The 26,176-nt window shown below is 56.1% G+C and overlaps 1 protein-coding gene across 4 annotated transcripts; it reads left to right on the top strand.

Annotated features, from left to right (window-relative positions):
- The first annotated feature begins 306 nt into the window (after window positions 1–306).
- Window positions 307–24,533, top strand: TTC38 (tetratricopeptide repeat domain 38). 4 transcript variants are annotated; one of them, XM_023631711.2, is made up of 16 exons: window positions 484–638; window positions 1,687–1,764; window positions 3,968–4,049; window positions 5,498–5,669; window positions 6,819–6,992; window positions 9,582–9,657; window positions 12,788–12,907; window positions 14,967–15,026; window positions 15,912–15,950; window positions 17,474–17,555; window positions 19,884–20,049; window positions 20,501–20,660; window positions 20,916–20,989; window positions 23,269–23,367; window positions 23,560–23,594; window positions 23,972–24,533. In XM_023631711.2, the coding sequence occupies exons 1-14, from the start codon at window positions 606–608 to the stop codon at window positions 23,360–23,362; spliced, it is 1,410 nt and encodes a 469-aa protein (XP_023487479.1). In that variant the 5' UTR covers window positions 484–605; the 3' UTR covers window positions 23,363–23,367; window positions 23,560–23,594; window positions 23,972–24,533. The 4 variants fall into 4 exon arrangements, with proteins under 4 accessions (XP_001488681.2, XP_023487478.1, XP_023487479.1 ...); XM_023631710.2 differs by lacking the exon at window positions 23,560–23,594 and having other exon boundaries at window positions 476–638; XM_023631709.2 differs by having other exon boundaries at window positions 494–638; window positions 23,560–24,533.
- The last annotated feature ends 1,643 nt before the right edge of the window (window positions 24,534–26,176 follow it).

The following is a 26,176-nucleotide window of genomic DNA, read 5'->3' on the forward strand; positions in this document are numbered from 1 at the left end:
TCGCATGGAATGTCCGCCAAAAATGACCTCTTTAATGTGCGAGCGCACAGCTTCTGAGCTGGACTACAAAGACCTTGAAAGTGACCGCTGTCCCAGGGCTCCCCTGCCTCGCAAGGGACTCTGATGACTGCAGTCGCCTCCCCAAGAGGGTCCCCGGCAGGGAGGAGCGCCCTAGCAGATGGGGGAATTGAAGGCAAGACCGGGCTGGAGGGCGGTGAGCGCATCCCCAGGCCCGCCCTCGGGCTCTGCCGCCCCGGCTCCCGGTCTGATGGGACAGGCAGGCGCGTACACGGGGGCTCACACCGAAGCGCGCCCCCCTCGAGCACGCCCAGGTGCCCTCAGCCCCGGAGGAGGGGAGCCCGTGGACGCCCTCAAATCGCACCTCGCCCCTCCCCGCTCCTCCAGGGCGGACTGGCGCCTGACGCTTGGCCTGGGCGCCGCCAGCGCGACTTTGCCGGGCGGGGTGGGCGTGTCCGAAGCCGACCAGTGAGCGAGCTGGAGAGCCCGGCCGCCGCCCCGCCCCGCCGCGCCCGGCCCAGCGCTGCTCCAACCCCGGAAGGCCGCGGCGGCACGCGGAGCTAGCGCCCGGACACCGACCGCGCGCCATGGCCACTGCGGCGTCTCTGCGCGACTGCCAGGTACCGGAGGCGACCCCGGCCCCGCAACCCCGGGGGTGGCTCGGCGCCGGGCGGGGCAGGGTACTACCTGCGCGCGACCCGGGGTCAGGCGGGGGCCGGCCCCCGAGAGGCGGGGGGCGTGTGTCCTGGGCGTACGCCAGGGACCAGAGCACCTTCCTGCGGGGCCCCAACCCAGGGAAACCAGGGGCGAGGGTCGGGGGTGCCCTCGAGATCCCGGGACCTCCTAGAAGGCCTTAACCACACGGCATGGCACAGCAGGGACGCCGGGCGTTAGTGTCTCCTTCGGGATCCGCCAGGGCAGGGACACTGGGTCCATTTTGCAGATAAGGAAAGTGGAATTCGGAGGGGCGCGGGGACTTGCCCGCAGCCACGCAGTACTCAACCCGAGGGGCGACCCGCTGTGCTGGTGAGAGGGCGTTTCCCCGTCCAGAGGAGTCATGGGACTGTGTGCCTCTGGCGGGACTCAGGGCACTCTCCAGTGCACAGCTCTGACAATCTCCACGTTTCCACTGACAGACCTGAAGGTCTCAATTGTCTGATAAAGTGGAGAAATGACAGGAATTGTTTCGAGGGTTGGCAGATAGTGGCAGCCAGGTGGAAAGACCACCCTCCCCACCCTTGCGCTAGACCCCTGTTCTGCCCTCCCAGACGTGCCCTCAGCCTGATCAGGGACTCCCATTTACTGAGTGTCTGCACCCCGGCTGGACACTTCACAGTCACCCCATACATCTCCCAACCCCATTTTAAAGAGGGCCCAGCCAAAGGTCTGAGGGCAGGTCTTGCCTGAGGGCACACAGCTATTTAGAGGCCACTGGGATTTGCATCCAGATCTGTCCTACCCAGGGCTCCCCTCTCTGATCTGCACCCTCTATGAAATCCAGGAGTCCATGCCTGCCCCACAAGGTTGGGCCTTACAGAAACCCATACCTGCACGATGCTAGGCAGTCCGGGATCTTCGGTGCATGTTTGGGGGTTGGAGTTGGGGTGTGTTTCTGTTCTGAGGGCTGCATGAAATAAGGCCCTGATATTCCTCTCTGGCCGTGTGTAGGCGTGGAATGATGCCGGGCTCTCGCTATCAACCTCGAGCAACGAGGCCTGCAGGCTGTTCGATGCCGTCCTGACCCAGGTATGCCCATTGAGAGGAGCCATGGCCCTCCTATAAAGGTCCATGCTGAGGCTTTTTAAATTGGTGAATGCTTTTAATTAATGTTTTTCATTTTTAAATTTTTTGGTGCATTTTTTTTTTTTTTTTTTTTGTGTGTGTGGAAGATTAGCCCTGAGCTAACTACTGCCAATCCTCCTCTTTTTGTTGAGGAAGCCTGGCCCTAAGCTAACATCCGTGCCCATCTTCCTCTACTTTATATGTGGGACACCTACCACAGCATGGTGTGCCAAGCGGTGCCATGTCTGCACCCCGGATCCGAACCGGTGAACCCCAGGCCGCTGAGAAGCGGACCGTGCAAACTTAACTGCTGCGCCACCAGGCCGGCCTTTTGGTGCATCTTATAGCTACATTTATTCATACCACGAGGTAAACAATACTTACACAAGCGTGTGTGATGCTCTGCACTCCCATCTAACATCGCTTGCTTAATTTTTAATTTTGTACATCCAGATTGTTGTGTCATCTGATGACCTCTCCAAGTAAAGCTGGCTAATAATGACTGAGCAGGCGCAGGATTTGAAGCTTTCCAAGCTTTCCATCTTTATCAGCACTCCTGATTTTATAAACCGTTAAGCCCACCAACCCCATTCTTACCCAAATCTCCTGATAAATGGCATGGTAGGGCTTCATGGGGACCCAAACGTTTTTCATAATACTTTGAAGCATCCTGGTGCAGGACCAATGGTTCAGGCCACGCCAAAGCCCCACAGCCAATGGCTTGGAAAGTAGCAGATGCTTTTTAAATTGCACAGTGACTTTAGCAATAGACTGCAATGGGATCTCTGTGGTCTGAGCCACAGGACACAGGAATGTGTTGGAAACATCTCTGCCAGCCCATGGCACAGCTGAGCACTCCCCGTGGGGCAGGCTGATGGCAGCAGGCTGGCCACTGCGGATGGTCTGTGAGGGTGCTAAGCCCTCCACAGATGCCCCGCTCTGGCCTGCTGAGAGTTTGATGTGGGGCTCCTCCATGTAGGGCCTGGGACCCTGTCCTGGGCTGATGTGTGAATATACTGCTCTCACCGATGACTGTTCCAAGACCTTCTACCATATCACTAGTCATTTCTAACACCGATGAAGGAGCCTATAGTTTTAGAGCAGTCTCAGAGGTAAGGTCCAACTACTTTGTTCGACAAGTGGGGAAACTGAGGCCCAGAGCACTGAGCTGACTCATGCAGTGAGTTAGAGGAGGAGCAGGATGTGCCCGGGTCTGCGTACACAGGTGGAAACCTACAGCTGGTCTTTATCGTGACCGGTGACACTGCTGCCTACTGACTCCATCCACACAATATAAGGACCAAGGAAGCTTCTAGAAACATAAGGACCATATCAGAAACAACTGGCCAGATGCCATTAGCTTGCCAAGGGACTCCACTGTGTGCTTTGGGCTCTGTTTATGCTCTTCCTGCACCTTTGGGCCTCTGTAGAGCATGGATTTGTTATGCAGCAGGTTCTCAATGCAGTGGCAACAGCCCCACCCCCACCCGCCGCCTGTGCATCCCGTGTACCCATGTCTCTGGGCTATCCTGTGTTAGAGCATGGGTTCTTTGGGTCTACGCCAGCTCCCCGTGTCTTGTTAAAATACATGTGCTAATTCTGTGTAGATGTAGGTTGGACATCTGCCAGGGCACGTTCTAAAATCTAATGCATTATTGTGGTTTTAGGGTTTTAAAAAATAGGCATTTTTTTAAAAAAAAGACTAGAAACAAATACACCAAATTGTCGAAAGTGGTAATGATATGAGTTTAAAGGTAAGTTTTATCTTTTGGCCTCCACGTCCCTTCTTAACTTTCTATAATGAATGTTTCCTTGGGTTCTTCTTGGAAAGAATGAACAAGAAGGAGGAAGATTCCATCGTGGTACCCGACGTCAAGGCCCCCTCTCAGGGCTGAAGAAGCTGATGTTGTGGGCAGGTCATGTGTCAGGAAGAATCTCCCTTGAGATGTTTCTTTTTTGAAAGTGGCAGCCTCCCCGCTAGAAGGTGTGCACTAAGTTAGGCCTGTTCAGTCTCGTTGTCTGAGATCAGCCAGTTATGGTTTCTTTGAGTCAGAGTCCAGGAGATACTGATCTAGAAAGCAAAAAATTCTACATTTAGATACATGCCTTCATTAACATGAACTAAGGACTCCACGGGGACAGCTTGGTTTTACCTTTTTTATTTCAGTATGTAAAATGGACCAATGACAAGAGTCTTGGTGGCATTGAGGGCTGCCTGTCAAAGCTCAAAGCAGCAGATCCGACCTTCGGTGAGTGCTGTTTTCCTTGGGATGAGGAGCTCATTTCCCTGGTCCAGCCCCTCTCTGGTTCCCTGACTGTGGGACTCAGCTGGCTTGGGGGGGTGGGGGCAGGCCTGGTAACAGCAGCCAGGCTGGCATTTGCACAGAGGGAGGAAAGGAAGATGACAGCCACCGGTGGGCTTAGAATAACAGCTGCTCTCATAGAGATGTCAGGTTCTAGAGAGGGCATCTTTCAAACTTTTCCCCTAATGTTATACCAGTTCTGCAAGGAAGACCCTGACCCCATTTCTCAGTTGAGGAAACTGAGGTTCAGAAAAAGTAAGAAAGGTACCCAAAGGCACTCAGCTAGTAGTTGTGGGGCTGGGATCAGATAAGGCTGTCTGAATCCAGAGCTCAGACTCGCCGTGGACACAAGAGGTGGCTACTGCAGCCCTTCGGGGCGCTGGTGAGACCTCACCCAGGGCCCTGGGGCAGGGAGGGCCGACCCAGTGACAGAGGCTGGTGTCATAGGCAAGCCGTGTTCACAAGAGGCATGGGGAGGTCATCCGAGTGCATTCTGGAACCCCAGGAGGGTGACCCCAGTGTGGAGTGAGGTTCTAGGCCTGGGAGAAGCACTAAGGAGGGGAGGGCAGAGCAGCAGGAACCGCCCCGCTGCCTCCTGCACATCCCGTCCCACTGTGGCCAGGTCCTGCTGAGGACAGGGGCCACAGAATGGGGAAGAAAGAAGCTGATTCCAGCCTATGGGGGAGCTGGTAGCCAGGGGTAGGCTCAGGCTCTCTGAACAAACTAGAAGAAGCAGGGGCCACATAGGTGGTTCCAGGCCTGGGCCAGCAGCTGAATTCAAAACACCAGTGGATGCCCTTTCTCTGTCAGAGCGGGGCTGGAAGTGTAGGTAGGACCTGGAGGCCTGCATGCCTGCCAGCAAGGCTGCTACAAGGGCCACAGGCCCCTCGCCTAACACCAGCCCACAACACCCACCAAGCTCTCAGCACATGAGAGCCCCCAAGATAGGATCATGGCTTCTGTGCTCCAGGGACCAGCCTCTCAGACCCATCGACTGAGTGGCCCCTGGAGGCCTGTACTGGTTGTAGTAACAATATCAGCTGATGAGGGAAGCCGGGCGGGGGGCGCGCACGAGGACCCACAGGCAGCCCCTAACAGTTCACCCGATGAAGGGAGAAGATGCTCCAGACATTGGCACTCACCAGAATGCCCTTGTTAGAAAAGCATTTGTGGGGGTGCGGGAGGCTCTTAGGGCTGCTGCTCCTCCACGTGCCTGGTGAGGGCCCAGGCTGAGTTCCCGACTGCACACGGGGACACAGTGCACAGCCTACCTGCCTCCTGGCTTGTTCCTCCTGAGAAGTGGGGTGCTTCATACACAGGGTTGGGCTGGGCTGGGCTGGGCTGGGCTGGGCCCGGCCCTCTGAATCACCATCTGTTTTCCAACCTTTCACCAGCCATGGGCCATGCCATCTCTAATGGCCTCTTGCTGGTTGGCACCGGAAGCTCCGTGAGGCTGGACAAAGAGCTGGACCTGGCTGTGAAGACCATGGTGGAGATTGCCAAAACACAGCCTCTGACACAGAGGGAGCAGCTGCACGTATCTGCAGTAGAGACCTTTGCCAAGGGGTAAGGGGCCTCCCTGGGCCAGGGGCTGGGACTCCAAAGCCATGCCAGGAGATGCCCAGGTTGCCTCAATGCCCAGGGGAAGGGGCCTTTGGGGTGATTCTTACCTTGCCTCCAGTGCCCCCCTGACGAATCCTGCCTGCTGCTCTGTCCTCCACTGACTGCCGAATGAGGAAGTAGTTCACTAAGATTCCCAGTATAGTGTTCAAAACAACTTATTTTGTTTCATTAAGTTAGTTAGTTATTATTTTCATTACAAAAATAATAAACCACGTTACAGAAATATATAAAAGGTAGAAGAAGGGGCCAGCCCCATGGCCAAGTGGTTAAGTTTGCGTGCTCAGCCTTGGTGGCCTGGGGTTCACCTGTTCGGATCCGGGGTGAGGACCTACACACTCCTCGTCAAGCCACGCTGTGGTGGTGTCCCACATAAAAGAACTAGAATGACTTACAACTGGGATATACAACTATGTACTGGGGCTTTGGGGAGGGGAAAAAAAGAAAAAGAGGAAGATTGGCAACAGATGTTAGCTCAGGGCTAATCTTCCTCACCTAAGAGGACAGAAGAGAGAAGACAACCTCACCCTTAGGCTTCTTACCCTGATACACCCTTGTGAGCATCTTCTCATGGCCTTTTAGATTGTCCCCTACCTTGCAGTTCCCACGGCTGTCCCCCTGTGTGTGGACATTCTGATCCTGGAGCCCGTCCCCGGGAAGTCCCTGTGTCTGCTCAGCCCAGGGAGGTGCCCCGCAGAGCTAGGTGACCTGAGCTGATCCCATAGGGGTTCTGAAGCAGTGACAAAGTTGTGCCCACGTCTTCCTGGTGAGTTAGGTCTGACGCCAGCACAGGGCTAGAATTCCACCTGGGAGACTTCCTCCAGCTGGTTTATAGTCTTGGGTGAAATTGTCTTGGCAACTTGTTAAACCAGGTTTTTTTTTTGCCTGAATTAGACAATAAAATCCCCACCCCCCCCGCCCCCCCGCCCCGGGTTTTTAATTTCCTGAGCCACAACCTAACATAGAAACTTATATATATATATTTTAACCAATTCAGTGCAGACTGTGACACTGGCAGGAAACAATGCCTTTTGCACTCCCCATGCGTGTGAACTGTGTGTTCAGTGTTCCTGAGAAACCTCTCTTCACTTCCAGGAACTTTCCGAAAGCCTCTGAGCTGTGGGAACAGATTCTCCGGGACCACCCAACAGACATGTTGGCCCTGAAGTTTTCCCACGATACCTATTTTTACCTGGGCCACCAGGAGCAGATGCGAGATTCTGTGGCTCGAGTTTACCCATTCTGGACACCCAACATCCCCCTTAGCAGGTATGTGCCATTTGGAAATCACATCGTTTCTGTTTCTTAGTCTCTCTTCTCTGCCCTAAAAACATGGCAACTCTCCTGGCCCTGGCTTAAAAATAGTGAGACTACTGTTGCGATTTTCCTAGTGCTTTAAAATGAAAAGGCTTCATTGTCTTCACCAGTCTTCATCCCATCCCGTGAATGAGGCTGTACCACGCTGCATCAGTCAGGCAGGATAGTTTCTGCTGCAGTAACAAATGTCCACTAGATCTTATTCTCTAAAGAATTCTCTCTCACCCATACTACGTGTTCATCCTAGGAGGGCCGGGGGGTCTGTGTCCCTGTCACTGTCTCCCTCCAGGATCCCAGCTGATGAAGCAGCTGCTCTCTGGACATACCAGTCCAGGGAAGAGAGCTCTCCTGAGGGACTCGCAATGGCAATTAAGTGCTCAGGGTGAAAGGGGTACCCTGCTGCTCCCAAGTCATTGTTCAGAACCAGCCAGTCACCCCCCACAGGAAGCCAGGATGTGCAGTCCTGCTGTGTGCTTGGGAGGAGAAGGAGGCCCGGATTCTGTGAACAGCCCTAGTGACTACTGCACGTGATCACCTCCACTGCATCTCGATCATAGGGTTGTTGTGAAGGTCAAATGGATTAATAGATTGCAGAGTTTATGAGTCAGGGTTCTCCAGAGAAACAGAGGCGATGGGGTGTGTATATCTATATGTACATTATTTACATAGAGAGAGAGAGAAAGAGATTGATTTTAAGGAGTTGGCTCTTGGATTGTGGGGACAAGCAAGTCCAAAATCCAAAAGATAGGCAGGCAGTCTGCAAAGTGAGGCAGGATTTCTATGTCCCAATCTGGAGGCAGAATTCCTTCCTCCTCTGGGGCTTTCTCTTAAGCCTTCAACTGATTGGATGAGGCCCACCCACATTATGGAGGATAATCTGCTTTCTTCAAAGTCTGCTGATTTAAATGTTAATCCCATCAACACCTAACAGCTGGGCACTGTGGCCCAGCCAAACTGACACATCAACCATCATAAGACCCTGATTGTACCTGATATATCATAAGCATTCAACACCTGTTTAAACATTGAGGATTAAGTGACCCCAATAAGAACTCAATAACTGATTTACAAGAAAAGAAAAGTCTGGAAGCTAGTGTTCTTTTTTTTTTTTTTTTTTGAGGAAGATTAGCCCTGAGCTAACTGCTGCCAATCCTCCTCTTTTTGCTGAGGAAGACTGGCCCTGAGCTAACATCCATGCCCATCTTCCTCCACTTTATATGTGGGACGCCTACCACAACATGGCTTGCCAAGCAGTGCCACGTCCGCACCCGGGATCCGAACCAGCGAACCCCTGGCTGCTGAAGCGGAATGTGCGCACTTAACCGCTGTGCTACCAGGCCGGCTCCTGGAAGCTAGTGTTCTAGAACATTGCTTCTAGGAATAAGTCCATGAATAGTAAAAGCTAGGCTTTGTCTCTGTGCGTGGTAGTAAAGATAGCGTCTGAACCTCAGATGGAAACTGCATCGCTCTATCTTGCTTCTTTCTGTGCAATGCCACAAAACAACAGGAAAGAATGCCTCTTTCACGGGTGACCGCCCTGGGCACTCAGGTCCAAGGGTTACAGATCAGAAGTGGGAGTATGCATTTATTCAGTGAAGTGCTTTCAAGCATGTCCTGGGCTGGGGCTGGTCGGACAGACAGTGTCCCGGCTTCAAGGAGCTGGGGTCTGGGGAGGGGCTACCCAGTGAGTGCTGCCTGGCGGAGCAGAAGCCACTGACAGCCCGTGGTCACCAGGGCTTCCGGGGAGGTGTCCTGGGCCGTGCCTCCAGGTGGGCATCACGAGGCAGACAGGAGGGCGAGGGCCCTTGGGCTCGTCAGTGGAGACCTGCGTTGATGTCTTAGGAGGTGGATGCGGATCACGGAGGGGGCCTGCTATGGAGATGGGGTTTGCGGTTCGGGGCTTGGACGGTTGTGCAGATGAGGAAAGTCACACCACTCCTCAGCAGCAAGAGGCATTGAATCTCTGGGCAACAGCGCTCGGTATGGTGCCTGGCTCAGGGCCAGCGCCTGGCTGGGCAGTGTATCAGTGTCCTGGGGCTGCTGGAACAAAGTGCCATAAATTGGCTGGCTTAAAACAACAGAAATGTGTTCTCTCCCAGTTCTGGAGGCCACAAGTCAGAAGTCAAGGCATCAGCAGGGCTGCGCTCCTCTGCACACTCCAGGGGAAGGGCCTTCTTGCCTCTCCTTAGCTTCTGGCTGTTGCCAGCAATCCTGGCATTCCTTGGCTTGCAGCTGCATCACTCTGGTCCCTGCCTCCGTCCTAACGTGGCCGTATGTCCTTTGTGTGTGTGTCTGTGTTTCTGTGTCCAAATCTCCCTCACTTTTTTCTTATAAAGACCCCAGTCATTGGATTTAGGGCCCACCCTACATCCAGTATGACCTCCTTTAACTTGATTACGTCTTCAAAGACCCTAATTCCAAATTAGGGCCAGTGTTCAAACCTATCATTATGGGAGACACAATTCGACCCATATGGGTCAGGTTGAGGGTTGATCAGTCCTAGTCCACTTTTTTTAGAGATTTTTTTTTTTCTGTTTTTAGCTACGTAAAAGGCATCTATTCTTTTGGATTGATGGAAACCAACTTCTATGATCAGGCGGAAAAGCTTGCCAAAGAGGTAAGTGGCCCTTCCCAAGGTGCTGACCCTCAGGGAGTGGTGTCAGGTGGGACGGAGCACATGAGGGCCACCACTCACTGGTGACCCCGGCAAGGCCCCCACTCTGGGCCTTGTTTCCTTGGAGATACTGGGGACGGCTCATGTTAGCAGAGAGCAGCTGCCGCCTGTCACCTGTACCCCACTCCATCCTCTGAGCCACATTATTACTCAGCAAACCACCCCCACAGGGCGGAAGATGAACGAGGCTCAGGGAGGTCACGCTCGCCTTGCTCCCTCAGGGTCCCGCGGCATGGCGGCTCTGGGCTCCCCAGCTCTGTCTGTCTCCAGAGCCCGCGCTTTGTGCCGCCAGAATCTGAACTTTGTGGGCAGGGAGCGTATGTAAACATTGGTTCTCCTGCCTTGACCCTCGCATTTCTGAGTGTCACCAAACTTCAGAGAGCTTAGCAATGATGCCAAACGAAGGCTGCTTCCCAGAGGGCCCTGACCTGGGGGTTGGGGTCCTGCTGGCCCCCACCCCATCCCCATCAGAGGGAACAGTGGTGAAGGGTGCAGAGCAGCATGGGGTTTGCTAAGCGCTTCCCGCTGTCCAAGCCCCTCCCTCCAAGCTTGATGTGGTGGGCTGGCTGGTGCAGCGCACGCGGGATGCCCCTCACGCGCCAGCCCAGGGCCAAGCGGCAAGTTGGGCAGGGGCTCAAGGCATCCTCTGTCACTGGCCACCACAGCGTCTCTGGCTCTCCAAGTCCTTCTCCCCAGTTCCTCTTCTCACAGGAGCAGAAACTGAGGCCTAGGGAGGGGCCATCACACACACGGGGGCGATAGCTACTCCTGTGCCTGGCTCAGTACTAGCACTGTTTATACACCCGCTCTTGTCTGTTCAGCCCCTTTGCCACAAGGCATTAATCCCCTCGTTGCCCAGACGAGGGGCCGAGGCTCAGAGAGGCCAAGGCCAGAGCCTGCCCAAGGCCACGCAGCTCAGAGAAGGCAGAGCCGGATGCTCGCCCCGGACGCCTGACCGGACCACTGTCCTTTAAGCTGCCTGAACCAGACCCAGCTTCCTAGCACCCCAGCCAGGCTCATGCCCCCACACTTGCCTGGTTGGCCCCCAGCACTCCTTCCTCAGGAGATAGGCAGCACCCTCCAGGGGCCCACGGAGCCTTGGGGGTCTCTGAAGACTGCTCCGTTTACAGAAATGGAGCCCAGACTTGAGTGCAGGGTGATGGTTCTGTGCTTTAGGCTGAGTCAGGGCCTGGGGTGACTTCATGGTGCTCTTGGCTCCATGGCCTGGGTGACCAGGTGCCACCATCTAGGGGGTCAGCACAGGAAGGTGGCCTGGAGACCATGGCAGCTGGGCCCTCTCATTAGGTAGCATCCATCTAAGATGCTGGCAGGGTGGTTCAAGGAGCCAGAGGACGGCCAAAAGGTGTAGGCTCACATCCTGCCAGAGCGGGTGGTGGGATGGAGCCCCCTCGCTGCTCCCCTCACGCCTCTTTCTCCTGCTCTCCCCTCTCCTGTAAGTGCCCACACTCTGACACCAACATCAACACACTGCAGGCAATCACTGGGCAAGGCCAGGCTGTGACAGTGACCCTCCAGGCTTCTAGGAGGGCGAGGATGGGCTGCCTCAGGCTCTGCTGGAGTCTGGAGAGGCCTCACGGTGGTGACAAGTGTGCCACGTGTCTAGAAGCTGAGCCGACAAGGAGCAGGAAGGGCAAAGGGTGGTTAGCAAGAGAAGCACAGAGGCAGCATCATGGCCGCGGAGCTCAGAGCATGGGTCTCGGAGTGCTTGGGGGGCCAAGGCTGAGAGCGTAGGTGGGCAGCACGGGCACTGAGAGCAGAGGCTGTGGGGGCAGCAGGGCCCGATCGTGCTGGGCCTTGTAGACCTGGGAGGAAGTTTGGACTCTGTCCCAGGGGACCGTGGGAAGGCCCTAAGCAGGAGAGGAAGGTAGTCAAGAATTCCTCAGAGAGGGTGGAGCCTTAATCTTGGCAGAGGGGTGAGAGCCACTCCTCTGCCCTGAGCCTCTGCCATGCGTGACAGCAGCTCGCTTGGTGGGTCCTTTCACGGGGGCCCGGCACCCCAACCTGCTTAGCTGTGACCCTGTGGTCGCCCAAAGTGTCCTGGTCCTGAGGGCTCCACCCCGGGGTGCCCATTGTCCCTACAGACCTGCTCTTTCTTACAGTCCCCATGTGGACCCGGCAGGGCCTGTGCAAGCAGTGGGTGGGAGCAGGGCAGCAGGCTTGCTGGGGCCCGCCTGTCAGCACAGACCTGGCAGCAGGCACCAGGCCAGGGGCAGAGGTGTGTGGGCCTTCCCGACTCTCTGCTTGTGAAAGGCCGGGGGGAGTGAGGCAGTGGGGCGGGGGAAACCGTGACCTGGGGTGGGGGACCTGGGCTCATGTGGATTGCCCACAGGACCACTGCCTCAGCCTACTGCTCCTGCCTGGCACTTAGTAGGCACTCAGTAAACAGGAGCTGAACACACAAATGGAAGAACAATGCCCTGTGGGGCGAGAATCACATGAGGCCTGCCTGCCTTGCTGGTCATTGTCAAGCTCACTGGTCACAGGAGTGGCTGTTAATAGTGATAATGTCAGAACAAGCCGTTTCAGAGCCCAGGTGTGGTCGTAGCGTGTGTGTTGGTGGGAAGGGGAGCCAAGAGCCCCTGGACCACTTGACCGTCTGTGCCATGTTTGCGTACATGGTGTCCACTTCATCTCCACGGCAACCCCGAGAGGAGGGCATATTACTTCTCATGAGGCGGAGAGGGGACGGGCCCAGAGAGGCTGGGTGGCACGTTGCAGGTGACTCAGCTGTATGCAGGAGGCTGTGGGGCCATGGGGGTGGGGCCACGGGGGTGAGCCCCTGCTACTGTCCAGCTGTGTGGCCCTTGGCAAGTCACTTAGCCTCCCTGAGCCCCAGTTTCCTCACCTGTGAAATGGGCAGTGATACCCTCATTGGAAGCATCCTCTCATTGGTGTCGCGAGCTGGGATGCAGGAAACAGGGCTCATCTTTGGGGTAGTTGTTGTTTTGAGGCAGAGCCTTGTCCCCCTGCATAACTCGGAGACTCCGTGTGGCCCGGCCCAGGCAGGCTGATCCAAATGATCCCGATTGCCTTCCACCCCCTCCCCGTGTAGGCTTTATCTATTAACCCGGGGGACGCGTGGTCGGTGCACACCGTTGCCCATATTCACGAGATGAAAGCAGAGATCAAGGACGGACTGGAGTTCATGCAGCACTCAGAAGCCCACTGGAAGGTATGATTCCTGTTGATCCATCTCTGGAAAGTTCTGTCCCCTCAAGTGAAGCTGAGGGTTTATGGACAGGAGTTTTAGGGTGCAGCTTAGTTCTGGGGAAACTCATGTTCTGCTTGGAGTCATTTCTATCAAGCCACAGCGTCCCATAGGAGCCACAAGGCTCCCCAACACCTGCCAACATTTTGCAGGTCATCCTAGAATTGGTCTTGGCCTGAGGCATTTGGTTGTAAAAGGAACATTCCATTCACATCCCTCCCCAGACCCTGTGAGTTTACGGGGACTGAGTGCTTGAGGCCTGGCTCTCCCTGGAACAAGAACGTGATCGTTCTGAGCGTCAGTTTCCTGTCTGTACACCTGCTTTCGTGACGACTGCCCTTGGCCCCATACAAGTCCTCATCGGTGTTGGCCCTACGAGCATAAAATGAAGCAGCCGAGGCTGGCTGGGGTCATCTCCCAGCGGCCTCTTGTTCTCTGATGTCTGCGTCTGTCCCTGCTGTGGCTCCAGCAGCCTCTGGCCTGCCTGGACAGCCCTGGGGTGGATGGCATGGCCTGGGGTTCCCTTTCCTCCTCCTCCTCCTGCCCCAGGCATTTGGCTGCCGGCACAGAGCTCAGTCAAGGGCTCCACTCACTGCCCCAGGCTGTGCCCTGCCCTCGGACCCCCCCGAGAGTCCAGCTCAGAGTTCTCTGTCCTTGAAGGGCCTGGTTAAGTGGAGTGAGCAGCCCCCCGGCAGTGCATGAGCCACACCATCCAGGGGCATTCTCCAGAACGTGGAAACCCGGAGGAGGCATGTAACCCAATTGGGCATGAAGGGGCGGTGGTCAGGGAAGGCCTCCTGGAGGAGGCAACCTCTGAGCTGAGTATTAAAGGATTACTAGGAGTTTGTCAGGTAAAGGACAGGGAGATGGAGGGTATCTCAGCTGAGGACCAGCTTGAGCAAAGACACCAAGTCCTACGGTGGCCTGTGAGGGAGAGGGGAGCTGGGCAGTTTGGCATCCTTAAGCACAGGTGCAAGGTGGACATGAGCCATGGAGGAAGGTTGTCAGTTCCTCCTTCCAGGAGACAGGAGGTGGTGTCCAGGCAGAGGAGGAACCGTCTGCAGTAGCCTCACAGAAGGAAGGGCTAGTGCTCATGGTGGGTGGGCCAAGGAAGAGGGGCCCTCCCAGGACAGGGACACAGCTGGGGGACCAGGCCACTTGCTCAGGGTTTGCTGAATACATTCTCTGTGCTCAAGTCAGCAAGAAATCAGGGAGCAAAGTTGGCAGGCCTCAAGTGCCAGGGACAATGTGCACTTGGCCCTCGAGCAGGAAGGAGCCATCGACTGTTGTAGGGGGCCAGAGCCATGCGGTCTGAGCAGCGTTCGGGGAAGGTCATCAGGCCTCTGTGAGGTGGCAGCTTTGGGGTTTCCTCCTCTCTCAGCTGGCGCGGCTTGTCTCAGGTTCCAGGAGCTGCCGCCTGTCAGGGATCATGAGTCTGGTCTCCTAAGCTTGGACTATTCTGTCCGGGCCAGCTAGGAGCAAGAGCAGGTCTTCCTTCAGAATCGCCTCTTGTTGAGAGCTGGCCTAAAGTGTCACAGCAGGAACCGTCCAGATGTCAGCCCCCTCCCCTTACTCTGTGGCTCTGCCCATGCCTGCGAGGAGTTCGGCCCTGGGCTTGCTGCCCCTCCCGCTTCATCGGAGGCCCCCTGTTGTTTGGACACAGTGGGCCTCTGTGGCTGTGGAGCAGATTGGTTACTCCTTCTCCCCACTCCACATATGAGGAGGATGAGGCTCAGGAGCTGAGCACCCTCCTCTGTGTCGGCCCTGGTTCTCCTGCTGTCTAGCTCTGGGGCTGACAAGTGGCTGCCTGCCCCAACCTCAGTTTCCTCAGTAGTTCAGGCCTGCCACCCACCGTCCCTCAGAGCAGAAGGTGATCATGTGGCATGGAAACTCGTGCCACAGACCGGCCTTGGAGCCAGTCCCTCAATGACGTGGAGCTCTGCATCGGCACAACACAACAGCTGTTGTTTTTTCCCCCCACCATCTGCCAGATTTTTCTCTAATTCTCTCGTTCTTTCCCCAGGACTCTGATATGCTTGCTTGTCATAATTATTGGCACTGGGCTTTATATCTGATTGAAAAGGTAAGATGACTGGCTGTCTTCTCCTGCAAAGATGTCCAGAGAAAAGTATTTTTCTCCCTTCTGCTGTACCTGACATCCTGTGGAGCCCTGTCCTGTGTTTGCACCGTTAAAGGGCATCCTGATGCAGTAGAGCATTAATGTTTTCAAGTAGCTTTTCAGGCCTTAAAGCACTGGAGGCATCTTTTTCACCGTCTGCACTTGGGGATCATGTATGTTGGGTGCAGTGTGTAGAGGTGATTTAGACCGAGTGTCTGTCTGCTGCCGAAGTGAACTGCTGACCCCCCGCCCCACAGACTGTATCTGGATGAGCCACGAGACCCTCCCAGTGCTTTGCCCCAGTGGGAGCGAAGGTGTGGGGGACACCCTTGGCCCCAGTGATTCTGCCACTGGGTCCCATTTATAAGGGTGCTTCTTGTAGTGCTATGTATCAGAGAGAAAATCTAGAAGTTCCCTAAATGTCCAAAGAGAAATGCTTGGGAGACGAGGACCCCATAATGACATGTAGAATGCAGTGACACAGTGTCTAGAAGAAAGCAGTGACCACAGCTGAATGTACAGTAAGGAAAATAGAGAGAGAGAGAGAAGACTAGAAGAAGAAATACATGAGAAAGCTCACAGCAGTTTTCAAGCACTTCATCGGAGAAATAAGAGTGGAACAGAAACTGCTCCCTCAGCAGCAGAGGCTGCTGTCTCCTACCCGGGGGAGTGGGGAGCCCAGAGCAGAAGCAGGTTCCACTTCTCCTGTCCCAGGACCCACACTGCCACATGGCCCATCCCCCTCTGCAGCCTACTGGGGGGCTCTGGCGTGGCCATTTTCAGTTCATGTCTCAGTATTACATTTCACTTTCTCCACATGTTAACCGTGGGAACTTGATCTTTTTCCAGGGCGAATATGAGGCCGCCTTGACCATTTACGATAACCATGTAAGTCCTTGTTTGCACCCCGTTTGGTTGATTGCAGCAATTTGGCTTTTAGTCTCTAACCAATCTTTGAGCCCATCAGCACTATCCCAGCCAGAAACAACATCTGGAGCAAGAACACGCTTCTTGTGTAAGACCTCGTGGGGTTAATTTTTGCCAGAAGTGGTGTTGCAATCCGGAATGGGATGAAGACATCCCATTGACTCTCCACCCTGTTGGGATTGGTAGAATTACACTTCTAAGTTGGTCATTTCTGAAATCTAGGACTTTCTCTAATCATTTTAGATTACTTAAAATAATTTCTCTGCCCGTGGGAATTTTTTTTTTCTGCTTTTTTCTCCCCAAAGCCCCCCGGCACATAGTTGTATATTGTTAGTTGTGGGTCCTTCTAGTTGTGGCATGTGGGACACCACCTCAGCATGGCTTGATGAGCAGTGCCATGTCCATGCCCAGGATCTGAACCGGCAAAACCCTGGGCCACCAAAGCAGAGCACGCGAACTTAACCACTCGGCCATGGGGCTGGCCTCAGGAATTTTTTTTAAAGTAGAAAAATATACATATTTTAACCATTTTTGAGTGTACACGGTGGCATTAAGTATATTCACACTGTTGTGCATCCATCGCCACCATCCACCTCTGGAACTTTCTCATTTTCCCGAGCTGAAACTCTGCCCATTAAACATTAACTCCTCACTCCCCCTCCCCCCAGCCCCATGTTTGCTTCTTTTTTCTTGAGGAAGATTGGCCCTGAGCTAACATCTGCTGCCAATTCTCCTCTTTTTGCTGAGGAAGACTGGCCCTGAGCTAACATCCGTGCCCATCTTCCTCCACTTTATATGTGGGATGCCTACCACAGCATGGCTTGCCAAGCAGTGCCATGTCTCCACCCGGGATCTGAACTGGCGAACCCCAGGCCGCCAAAGCAGAATGTGCAAACTGAACCACTGTGCCACCGGGCTGGCCCCCAGGTTTGCTTTTAAGAGAACGACAAAAGCCTACCTCGCAGCTCCTAGGCGCCCCAGTGCAGGTGTAATCCTAGAAGCCTAGAATCAGGAAAGTGCTCGTGATTTGGAAATCTAAAGAGCAGAGGAAAAGAGCCGATAAAATTTCCTTTAAGTCGCCCTGCAAATTGTCGGCGGTTTGTGGTAACAAATGGTGATGAGAACTATGTGCCATGTCATATAGACCAGCTGAATCTAGAACCACGAATGGCCGAGTCGATTCTCCCACCAGCATGGGCCGGGGCTGGGGGTGGGAGGTGACAGATGCCAGGGCCTGGCATGTGCTCCCCCCAGTATGCAGTGTGGTGGGCTCCTCCTTCAGGTCTGCCCTCTGTCCCTCTGGCACCTGGAGCAGTCTGAGCCCTCGGCGAGGGGAACGGTCCTGATAGCTGAAGTGGAGGGGACAGTCGTGGTGGCTCCTGTTTGTTGAGGCTGGCTCTGTGCAGGCCCCACACACTGTCCTGGCAGGCAGACTCTGGCCATCCCTGTGGTCCCCTCATCCCCCACCTGCCCTTGTCTTCCAGATCCTCCCCAGCCTGCGGGCCAACGGTACGATGCTGGATGCAGTGGACAATTGCTCCATGCTCTACCGGCTGCAGATGGAAGGTAGCCAATCTCTGCACTCCACTTTGGTTCCTCTCTCCTCCCACAGAATGTGGGGAATGCGCAGGGCTAGGCACGAGCTCGTTAGTGAGCCACTCCATGTCACTGCTGCAGGCCTTGCAACGGCATGCCTGGCCACGCCTTGGGTACCAGCTCTGCAGCTGCCTTCCAGCCAGCATGAGGCCAGTGGGCCCAGGCCACCACTGCCCTTTCTTCCAGTTCCCACGGCTCCTTGGTGTGCAGGCTTCAGACTCTGTGCCCAGGGTGGCAACTGTCATTCCCATGGCCTGCCCACCAGGCCTGTGGGGTACAGGTGGCACCTGGCCACCTGTCTCTGGGTGCCACCTCCTTTCCTAGAACAAAGCAGGTGAGAGTTTCTCAACTCCCTGGCACTTCAGAGCAAGAGGTTTCTCAATACTGTCACCCCATGCTCTCCAGGGAGCCCGGCCAGGGCTGGCCACAGCTCTGGGGGCTACGGAGGGTTTCCAGCCAAGCGCAGGACAATGTAGGGAAGCGGCCTGGGCAGGGTAAGCTACTTCTAGGAAGCTTCCTGAGGAGGGTGAATGGGAACCGTGGAAAGATGGGTAGGGTCTTGCAGAGATGGGAAAGGATGTTACATGCAGAGAGCAGCCTGTTTGAAACCCCCAGGACACAGAAGCCAGCAGCCTGTTATGGGGACAAGTGACCGGAGGGTCACTGTGGTTAGATGGAGCGAAGGAGGCTGAGGGGTGGGGGGGGTGGGGAACACCCGTGCGGGAAGGGCAGGGTGAGGAGTCTGGCGTTTATCTGGGTGTGCGGGGAGCCTTCTGGGGCAGAGACGGACAGGTTCCGGATCTGCCGCAGAGAAAGAGTCCTCTGAGCAGTGGGGGCTGCTGAGCCAGGGAGGCTGGGGCCAGAGGCCGGGAGATCAGCGAGAGGCTACTCACTTTCTAGCCAGCTTACTGATGTTCAGGCCATGAGGCAGGGAAACTGAAACCTGGGCTGGCGGGAAGCCTGTGTCGTGTCCAGCCAAAACCGTCCAGAAGTCAGTGGAGAGGGGAGGAGCCGGTGGGAGGGTTGAGTCCTGTTGACCCTGAGACCCTGTTAACCCTTTGCCTGTGGAGGCAGAGCTGGAACACTGCCTAGAAGTCTGAGAAGTCGAGGCCTCAAGGCTGGGCCGCCCCAGGGTGTGTGTGCGAGGGAGGCTTGGGAAGGGTGGCAGGGGTTCCAGGGGCCAGGGAGAGGGAAGACAAAGCTGCTCGTTCCCTCACTGTGCAGAGTGGGGACTCAAGAGCCGTGTCCAATGTGAAGGCTGAGAGATAGAGGTCAAGGGCGACATCTCTCCTTAGGGAGGTGCCCACAAGGAGCAGTAGAAACAATCTGGTAACTTCCAGGAATCGGGAGGGACAGGAGGTGGGAGGTGGTATTGGAGAGCAGAGCAGAAGCAGGGACGGTCTAGAGTTGAGAAATCCAGACACAAAGGTAGAAGGGTTTACTTATTAATCAGGCAGATTTTATTGAGCACTTGTCATGTATCAGGTATTGTACCAGTGATTACCACGGACAGGATTTTTTTTTTTTTAACATTTTATTTTTCCTTTTTCTCCCCAAAGCCCCCCGGTACATAGCTGTATGTTTTTAGTTGTGGGTCCTTCTAGTTGTGGCATGTGGGACGCCGCCTCAGCATGGCCTGATGAGCAGTGCCATGTCCGCGCCCAGGATTTGAACCGGCAAAACCCTGGGCCGTCACAGCAGAGTGCACGAACTTAACCACTCGGCCATGGGGCCGGCCCCCACGGACAGAATTTTAAAAGTGGTTTTGGGATTCGTCAAAGGGGCCAGAGACTTTGCTTAATACTCCTCGATAGTTTTTTAGATTTTTTTTTTATTTTTCCTTTTTCTCCTCAAAGTGCCCCTGGTACATAGTTGGATATTTGTTTGGGTTGTGGGTCCTTCTAGTTGTGGCATGTGGGACACTGCCCCAGCATGGCCTGATGAGCGGTGCCATGTCCGCGCCGAGGATCCGAACCGGTGAAACCCTGGGCCGCCAAAGCAGAGCATGGGAACTTAACCACTCAGCCACGGGCCAGCCCCCACTTCGATAGTTTTTTAAATTTTCTTTCTACCCTCTGCATCTGTTGCTTTTATGATTACATGGAGTTAATATAAACTAGGCCCAAAGTCCTCAGCTCGAGGCCAGATGCCATCTGGCAGCCCTGCTCGCAGCCTGGACTCCTCACCTGGAGCACGGTCATAAGGCCCTCTGCAGGTGTGTGGGTGCAGGAGGCCCGTGTGCAGGACGCGCCCCTGAGCCTCACGCCAGGCCCATGGGTTTTGTCCCCATGTCCTCAGGGGTGTCTGTGGGTGAGCGGTGGCAAGACGTCCTGCCTGTGACCAAGAAGCACAGCCGCGACCACATCCTCCTGTTCAACGATGCGCACTTCCTGATGGCGTCCCTGGGCGCTCAGGACCCCCAGACCACGCAGGAGCTGCTGACCACCCTGCAGGATGTCATTGAGTATGCAGAGGGGCCACGGCCCTGGAAGGCCCTGCTGCCAGGGTGGGGTTGCCTCCACTCTGCTGAGAGGGCAATGGGGTGCCGAGGGCGTGCCAGGGTGGGAGTGCCATGTGTTCCTGGTGTCAGTGCCACCTCCGGTCGGCACAGTTCTTCCCACTTTACAGAGGAGCAAACTAAGGCCAGAAGTTGGGGGCCCTGTCCAAGGCCACGTCACCAGTGAACAGGAGTTCAGCCCAGTTCGACTGAGCTGAGAGCCCTGTTCTCTCCCCTCCCCTGCTGCTGCTTCTCTGCCAACTCACCTGATCAAGGCAACTCCTGTGTGTCGGGCACAGTGCCCAGGGTACCGGGCTGAGGAAGAGACAGCCCCTTCCCTCAGGAGCCTGGGTCAGGCGGGGAAACAGATGTGCTGTGATGGGGGCAGCCTGCTGAGGGCACCTTCTTGGGCTGGCAGGTCCCCGGGGGAGAACTGTCAGCACCTCCTGGCCCGCGATGTGGGGCTGCCCCTGTGCCAGGCCCTGGTGGAGGCCCAGAACGGGAATCCTGACCGGGTTGTGGAACTGCTCCTGCCCATCCGCTACCGGATTGTCCAGATTGGAGGCAGCAATGCCCAGGTGAGCCCCGGCCTCAAGCCCTGCCAGCAGCTGGAGCATGAGCCCAGGTCCAGGAGCCCACACCCCAGCAGCCCAGTCTCTCCACGGGGTTGTTGCCCATGGTGTGGGAGTATCCTCATCTTTCACACCCCCCAGGAATTGGTCCTTGAGAGAAGGCTGGCCTGCAGTGGGTTGAAGGTGGGGTTGAGGTGGAGATGGGCGTCCCGGCCCTCCTCCCACGTTACAGGAGCCTAACTTGCCTGACTGACCTTCCAGAGAGACATCTTCAACCAGTTACTGATTCATGCGGCCTTGAAGTGCACCTCTGGCGTCCACAAGAACGTGGCCCGGTGAGTTCCTTGCTCATGTGCCAAAGCTAGCCTGGGGAAGGTTTCCGAGCATAGCTGCTCTCTCACACGGGGACTCCTCGTGGGCCTCCCGGGTGCCTTGAGGCTCTCATTGCCCTTGGCCTGAGGTGGTTCCCGCCTTTGAGGCTGTGAAGACCCAAGGCTACAGGGGCTTGGCTCTCCCTTGTTAGTGTGCTCAACTTGGCCAAAGGGGACCTGCTCCCCCACCCCCAGGCCCACCTTCCTGCCCTCCCCAGCCCACTCCTTATTCTAGCCATGCTGAGCTACAGTTACCCAAACGCATTCTGCTCTTTCAGGTCCCTAGGCCTTTGCATGTGCTGCGCCCTCTGCCTGGGACACCCTTTCTCCTTTTTCACCTGGCTGACGCCTACTGATCCTTCAGGCCTCAGCTCACGTTGTCCTCTCTGACTGCTGGGTCCCGGGACGGGTGGTGGGCAGGCAGACCCAGGCCCTGGCTTCGTGGAGCTCACCTCTCCTGTGGGAACTGACACTAAGCACTTAATCACACATACATAAACTGCCATGAGGGCAGGGCGTATTGCTCTGAGAGGCTGTGATGGGGCACTGAGCCGGCAGGGAGTCAGAGACGGAGGGTGCCCCATGGAAGTGACAGTTGAAGGCAGGCCTGAAACCTAGCAGATCCCACCAGGCTGCGGGTGGTCTGGTTAGGACGAGGGGCTGGAGGGGTGTGGCTGGAGGATTGGGGATGTCGGGATGGGGGCACCCCAAGAAGAAAACTCTGCCAAGCCCAGCCATTGCCAGCAGCCTTGGTAGTCCCACATCCCACTCAGTCGCCCCACATGGGGCTGCTGAGTTCTTGGCTGGCTCCTGCACCAGCCCGTGTGCTCCTGGGGGGAGATGTGACCCCCCTCCTTGTGTGGGTCCCCTGCCTCCCACTGGAACACCAAGGGGAGAGGAGGAAGAGAGGAGCCAAGGGGAGCCCAGTGGGCAGAATGGGTGTTGTGAGACGCGGTGAAGCTGTCACTGCCCATCTGGGGTGGCCTCTGCTGGGCTTTTGGATTGTGTGGAAAGCCCCAGGTCTAAGTGCAGGCACAGGCAGCCTGCGGTGGGCGAGACCCAGCTGCCCCGACAGTGTTTCCAAAGTGAGCAGTGCGGGTGTTGACGGCGCTGATGAAACTGGTGTGGACACTGTGTCACAGCCAAGTCCAGATGGACACACTGGAATGGGTTAAAACTCGAAAGCATCTTAGACATAGGCCTCTCGCTGTTCAGCCTTCCATGGCCATATGAAAAGCCACACACGTTTCTTTAGTGGTTGAGCCCCTTGGAGAGCTCCAGGCCGTGGTGCGGGTGAGAGTTGGCACCTCTGGTGGCAGCTGGGGTCAGGGGAGGTGGGGCCGATCGGACCGAGACGAGGGCTGACAGCTTGAGCAGGGGAGCTGGGGCAAGCGTGGGGTGGGGGGGATGGGGTCTATGCTGGGGGTGGGGTGCTGAGCAGCAGGGGGTCTGTGCTTGGGAGTGGTTGTGGGGGTGGGAACAGGCCGCCCAGGCAGCCTGGAGCAGACACCAACTGTGGAGGGGGAGCCTGCTGCTGTCAGGGCCCCTGCCATGGTGTCTGCACCTCAAGTGCCAGCCCCTTACCCCACAGAATCACTGTTGCCAGGTGTTTGGGGTCTTGGCCTTAAATGAAACTTGCTTTGTTTAAACTTGGGCTTTTCTTACACCGTCTCTTCCGCCGCTCGCTTTCTCGAACAATCTCAGGCGGGACTTCCCCTGGTCCCCCATAGATGTGCTCTACCCTCTAATCCCAGCACTCACTATGGCTGGAGGATGGGCCCCAAGTTCCTGAGGCAGACGAGGCTACAGGGATGTGCTCACCCTGAAATTCTTCTCACTTGAGGCATCACAGGGACGTTGTCAAAATGTTCTGCAAACACTGATGTCCTGGTTACACTACTGCTCAGAGAACGCTGGGCTCTGAAGTCCACACTTTCTCGTACTCACGCCTCCGCGCCCCCGCCCCCCCGCCCCCCTCGCCCCGGCCCAGCGCACCACCTTCTCTCCTGTTCCCGCCCAAGGCCAGGCCTCCTGCCTCTGGCCTCTTGTCCATCCTGTCCCCTCTGCCATGATCCCCTCTGCCATCATGCCGTGCCTTCTCTCCAGCAACCTGGGGAGGGGAGCGTGTTGCTCTCTGCCCACCTCAGCCCCAGCCCCTGTGTCCTGCCTTGGGGCTGAGGGACCATCGAGCCCCCACATCCTTCTAGGAGGTTCCATCACAGACCCTGTCTCTGTTTCCGCAGGAGCCTTCTGATGGAGCGAGACGCCTTGAAGCCCAACTCGCCCCTCACCGCGCGGCTCATGCGCAAGGCATCTGCCGTCCACCTCCTGCATTGAGCCAGGTCTGGCACCTCCCCAGCGGGCAGAGCAGCTGTCCACTGGTTCCGTAGGGTTAGAAACAGCTAGAGCCTGTTTGCTAGGCCTCTTATGGGGAATCTGGCTTTAAGCAGAAAGCCCTGTAACCAGCAGCGTTACAGGAAGGGGGAAAAATCAATCTTAAACATGATTCAGAATCTTCTTCTAATCCTTATTAGGGGCCGAGGTGCAGTTCTAAGCAGTCAGAACCAAGGTGGGTGCTGCTGGTTGCCAGTGCCCTGCAAATTCTGTTTTCCCAGGGCACGCTTACACCTATCTCCTGGTGGTTCAAGGGTTGGAGGTGGGGGTGGGGTGGGGACGGGCGCAGCTGGGGAGGAGTCTTCCACATAGCCCCCAGGCTGCCCCGGCATAAAGCCTCTCATTTTGTCTTCCTCATCATATTCTAGACAGCTTCTGTTGTCCCGTCTTTTGGGTGAGGGTACCCACAGCGGATAGGGACTTGCCCAGGGTCACAGCCAGTGGAGGCCCCGCTGAGATTCACCTCAGGCCCCTGTCTTTCCTGGGGGAGGGGACCCCACCTTGCTGCCTGGGACCTTGGCCCCCGGCTCTTGCCCCCAACGGCTCTTGCAGGCACAAGGACAAGAAGTGGCCCTTCTGCGGTCCCTGGAGAGAAGACTTTGAGCTTCCTGGAGGCTTTGGTGGCACAAATTTGGGCTCGTTGATCCTTTATTCTACACTGCAAATCATAAAGGGGCCTCGGGTGCCTGGTTCCCTGTCAACAATGACTTTAATCATACAAATGCACGTGCGTTGAGCCAGTACACCTTCTGGGTGAGAGCATGGAGCTCAGGGGTTACCCTGCTGTGGCCAAAACCGAAGCCTATGATGTGTGATTTTAACAAGATCTGAGCCAGTCCTATAAATGACACCTTGGCCTCCTGCTCCCCTGGCATCAGCTTGGCCCCGACATCCCTTATGAGCGAGCTGCAGATGTCGGTAGAATGCGCCGGCTTGGTCGTGCTGCCTGATGGGCGATCCCGACTCACAGATGTTTCTCAGGCTCCTCCAGTGCATCCTGACATGAAGGAGGGACTCACCGAGGCAGGGAGGGGGCAGGTCTCCTGGGAGGCAGCAGAGGCCTCCAAATCGATTAAGCAGATTCCTGGGATTAAAATAAATTAGTTGATTGGTTCCTTTGACTAATTGTTGCTGGGCAGGCACCTTTGAGCATCTCCCATGTGCCAGGCCTGGGCTGGGTCCTGGTGAGACAGGCTTCTCCTTGAACTTGAGGTGGGGGTAGGGCAGAGTGTCAAGAAAACGGATACTTACAATAGGATTTTGAGGGAGATGCCATCTCCACTCAGAAGCTGGTGACACTTCCCAAGGGGGAGCCTGCCCTCCATCTCGAGCTGTCCCTTCCTGCCGGTTGCCCTGACAGAGCCTGGTCACACCCTTCTCCTGCTTCTAAGCAAGACACAACTTGGCCAGGGAAGCAGGAACCCTGGTCCTTCCTCAGGGAAGCCCTCTGCTGCTGCCCTGCAGGCTGAGGGTGCCTCCTCTGTGCCCTGCAGCCTTCGGCACCTGCCCTCGCTATTGCACCTTTCTCCGGAGCTGTAACCTCCTCAGGTCAGGGTCAGCACCTGTCCTAGCATCACCCAGCACATGGCCTGCACTGAGCACCTGTCAGTGCATGTTGGTGAATGAACCCATGAGTGAATGCATAAACAAATGAAGCTGAATCCTACCAGGGGAAGGAAGAGGGTTAATCTACAATGGACAGGCTGACGTTGGACGAGAGGAGGAGGCCCAGAGAAGAGATGGATGAAGGCATCCTTTAGCGTGGCAGCGACAAGTGATTAGTAACTGGTGCTGCTTACTGTGCACCTACTGTGTGCTGACACGATACAGGTAGAGGGGCATCAAGAGTGAGTGTTGGGGACCCTCACCTCCAGCGGACACCCACAGGGCTATGGGATCCGACACTTGGGCCAAGAGCCCTTGAGTCTAGGGCCCTCTGGGCTTCTTGCTGCTGCAGTCGCCCTGTGGGGGTGAGTCGAGCAAGCCTGGGTCTTGGGACTGTGGGTGGAGCACAGACTGCACCAAACTGGCTGCTGTCTTCAGGAGGCCTGGCAGGTGGAGGGAAGCCTGGAGCTCCCAGGTTGCAGGACCCCAGAAAGGCATCCTGCCTGGGAGTGAGCAGGACCTCGGACAGGCATCTGGGAGACAACTCAACCCAGCACCCTCTTTCGAGCCCCTCTCTGTACCCAGGCCTGAAGAGGGGGCCACTCCTGCACCTCCCTGTTCCCTGAGCCAATAAGTTCTCTTTCTCTAGCCAGCTTGAAGCTTTGAGTTGTAACTCAAAGGTTCTTGACTGATACCTGCAGCTGGGATTTGCACCTGGGTGTGTGGTACCATCTCTCTTCAGTTAAGCAGGATCCTGAGCAAAAGACAAGGGAACTCAGAAGGGATCCCATGGCCAGAGGCTCAGGTGGGAAAGGCAGGTCTGGGGGAGCCAGCACTTCAGAGCCCAGTGGGGGTGAAGCAGGAGGCTGAAGGCTGCAGAGGGAGCCTCTAGATAGAAAAGAGGTGTTAGGGATGCCAGGATGAGCCGAAAGGGGATGCAAAGCACAGGCTGGGCTCCTTCAAGCTGCCAGACCCCCCACCTTACCCAGTTCTCACTCAGCTCTTGCCTGGTACCCAGCACAAGGCTGGGGGACAGCAGTGACTGAGACCCCAGCCTGCCCTCTAGGAGCTCACAGTCTCATGGGGAACTGGACTTGCGATCAGGAGTGAAGTGGGACCATCAACACAGGGTGATGGGTGTGGATGGGTGAA

Source organism: Equus caballus, chromosome 28 (genome assembly GCF_041296265.1).
Source record: "Equus caballus isolate H_3958 breed thoroughbred chromosome 28, TB-T2T, whole genome shotgun sequence".
NCBI classification, from domain to species: domain Eukaryota; kingdom Metazoa; phylum Chordata; class Mammalia; order Perissodactyla; family Equidae; genus Equus; species Equus caballus.

Bases quoted from the DNA above. Each gene is read 5' to 3' on its own strand.
- TTC38 (XM_001488631.5), top strand. From the start codon at position 606: ATGGCCACTGCGGCGTCTCTGCGCGACTGCCAG. The intron at 1,765-3,967 runs GTATGCCCATTG...TTTTTATTTCAG, and splicing joins TCGATGCCGTCCTGACCCAG to TATGTAAAATGGACCAATGA. The intron at 9,658-12,787 runs GTAAGTGGCCCT...CTCCCCGTGTAG, and splicing joins CGGAAAAGCTTGCCAAAGAG to GCTTTATCTATTAACCCGGG.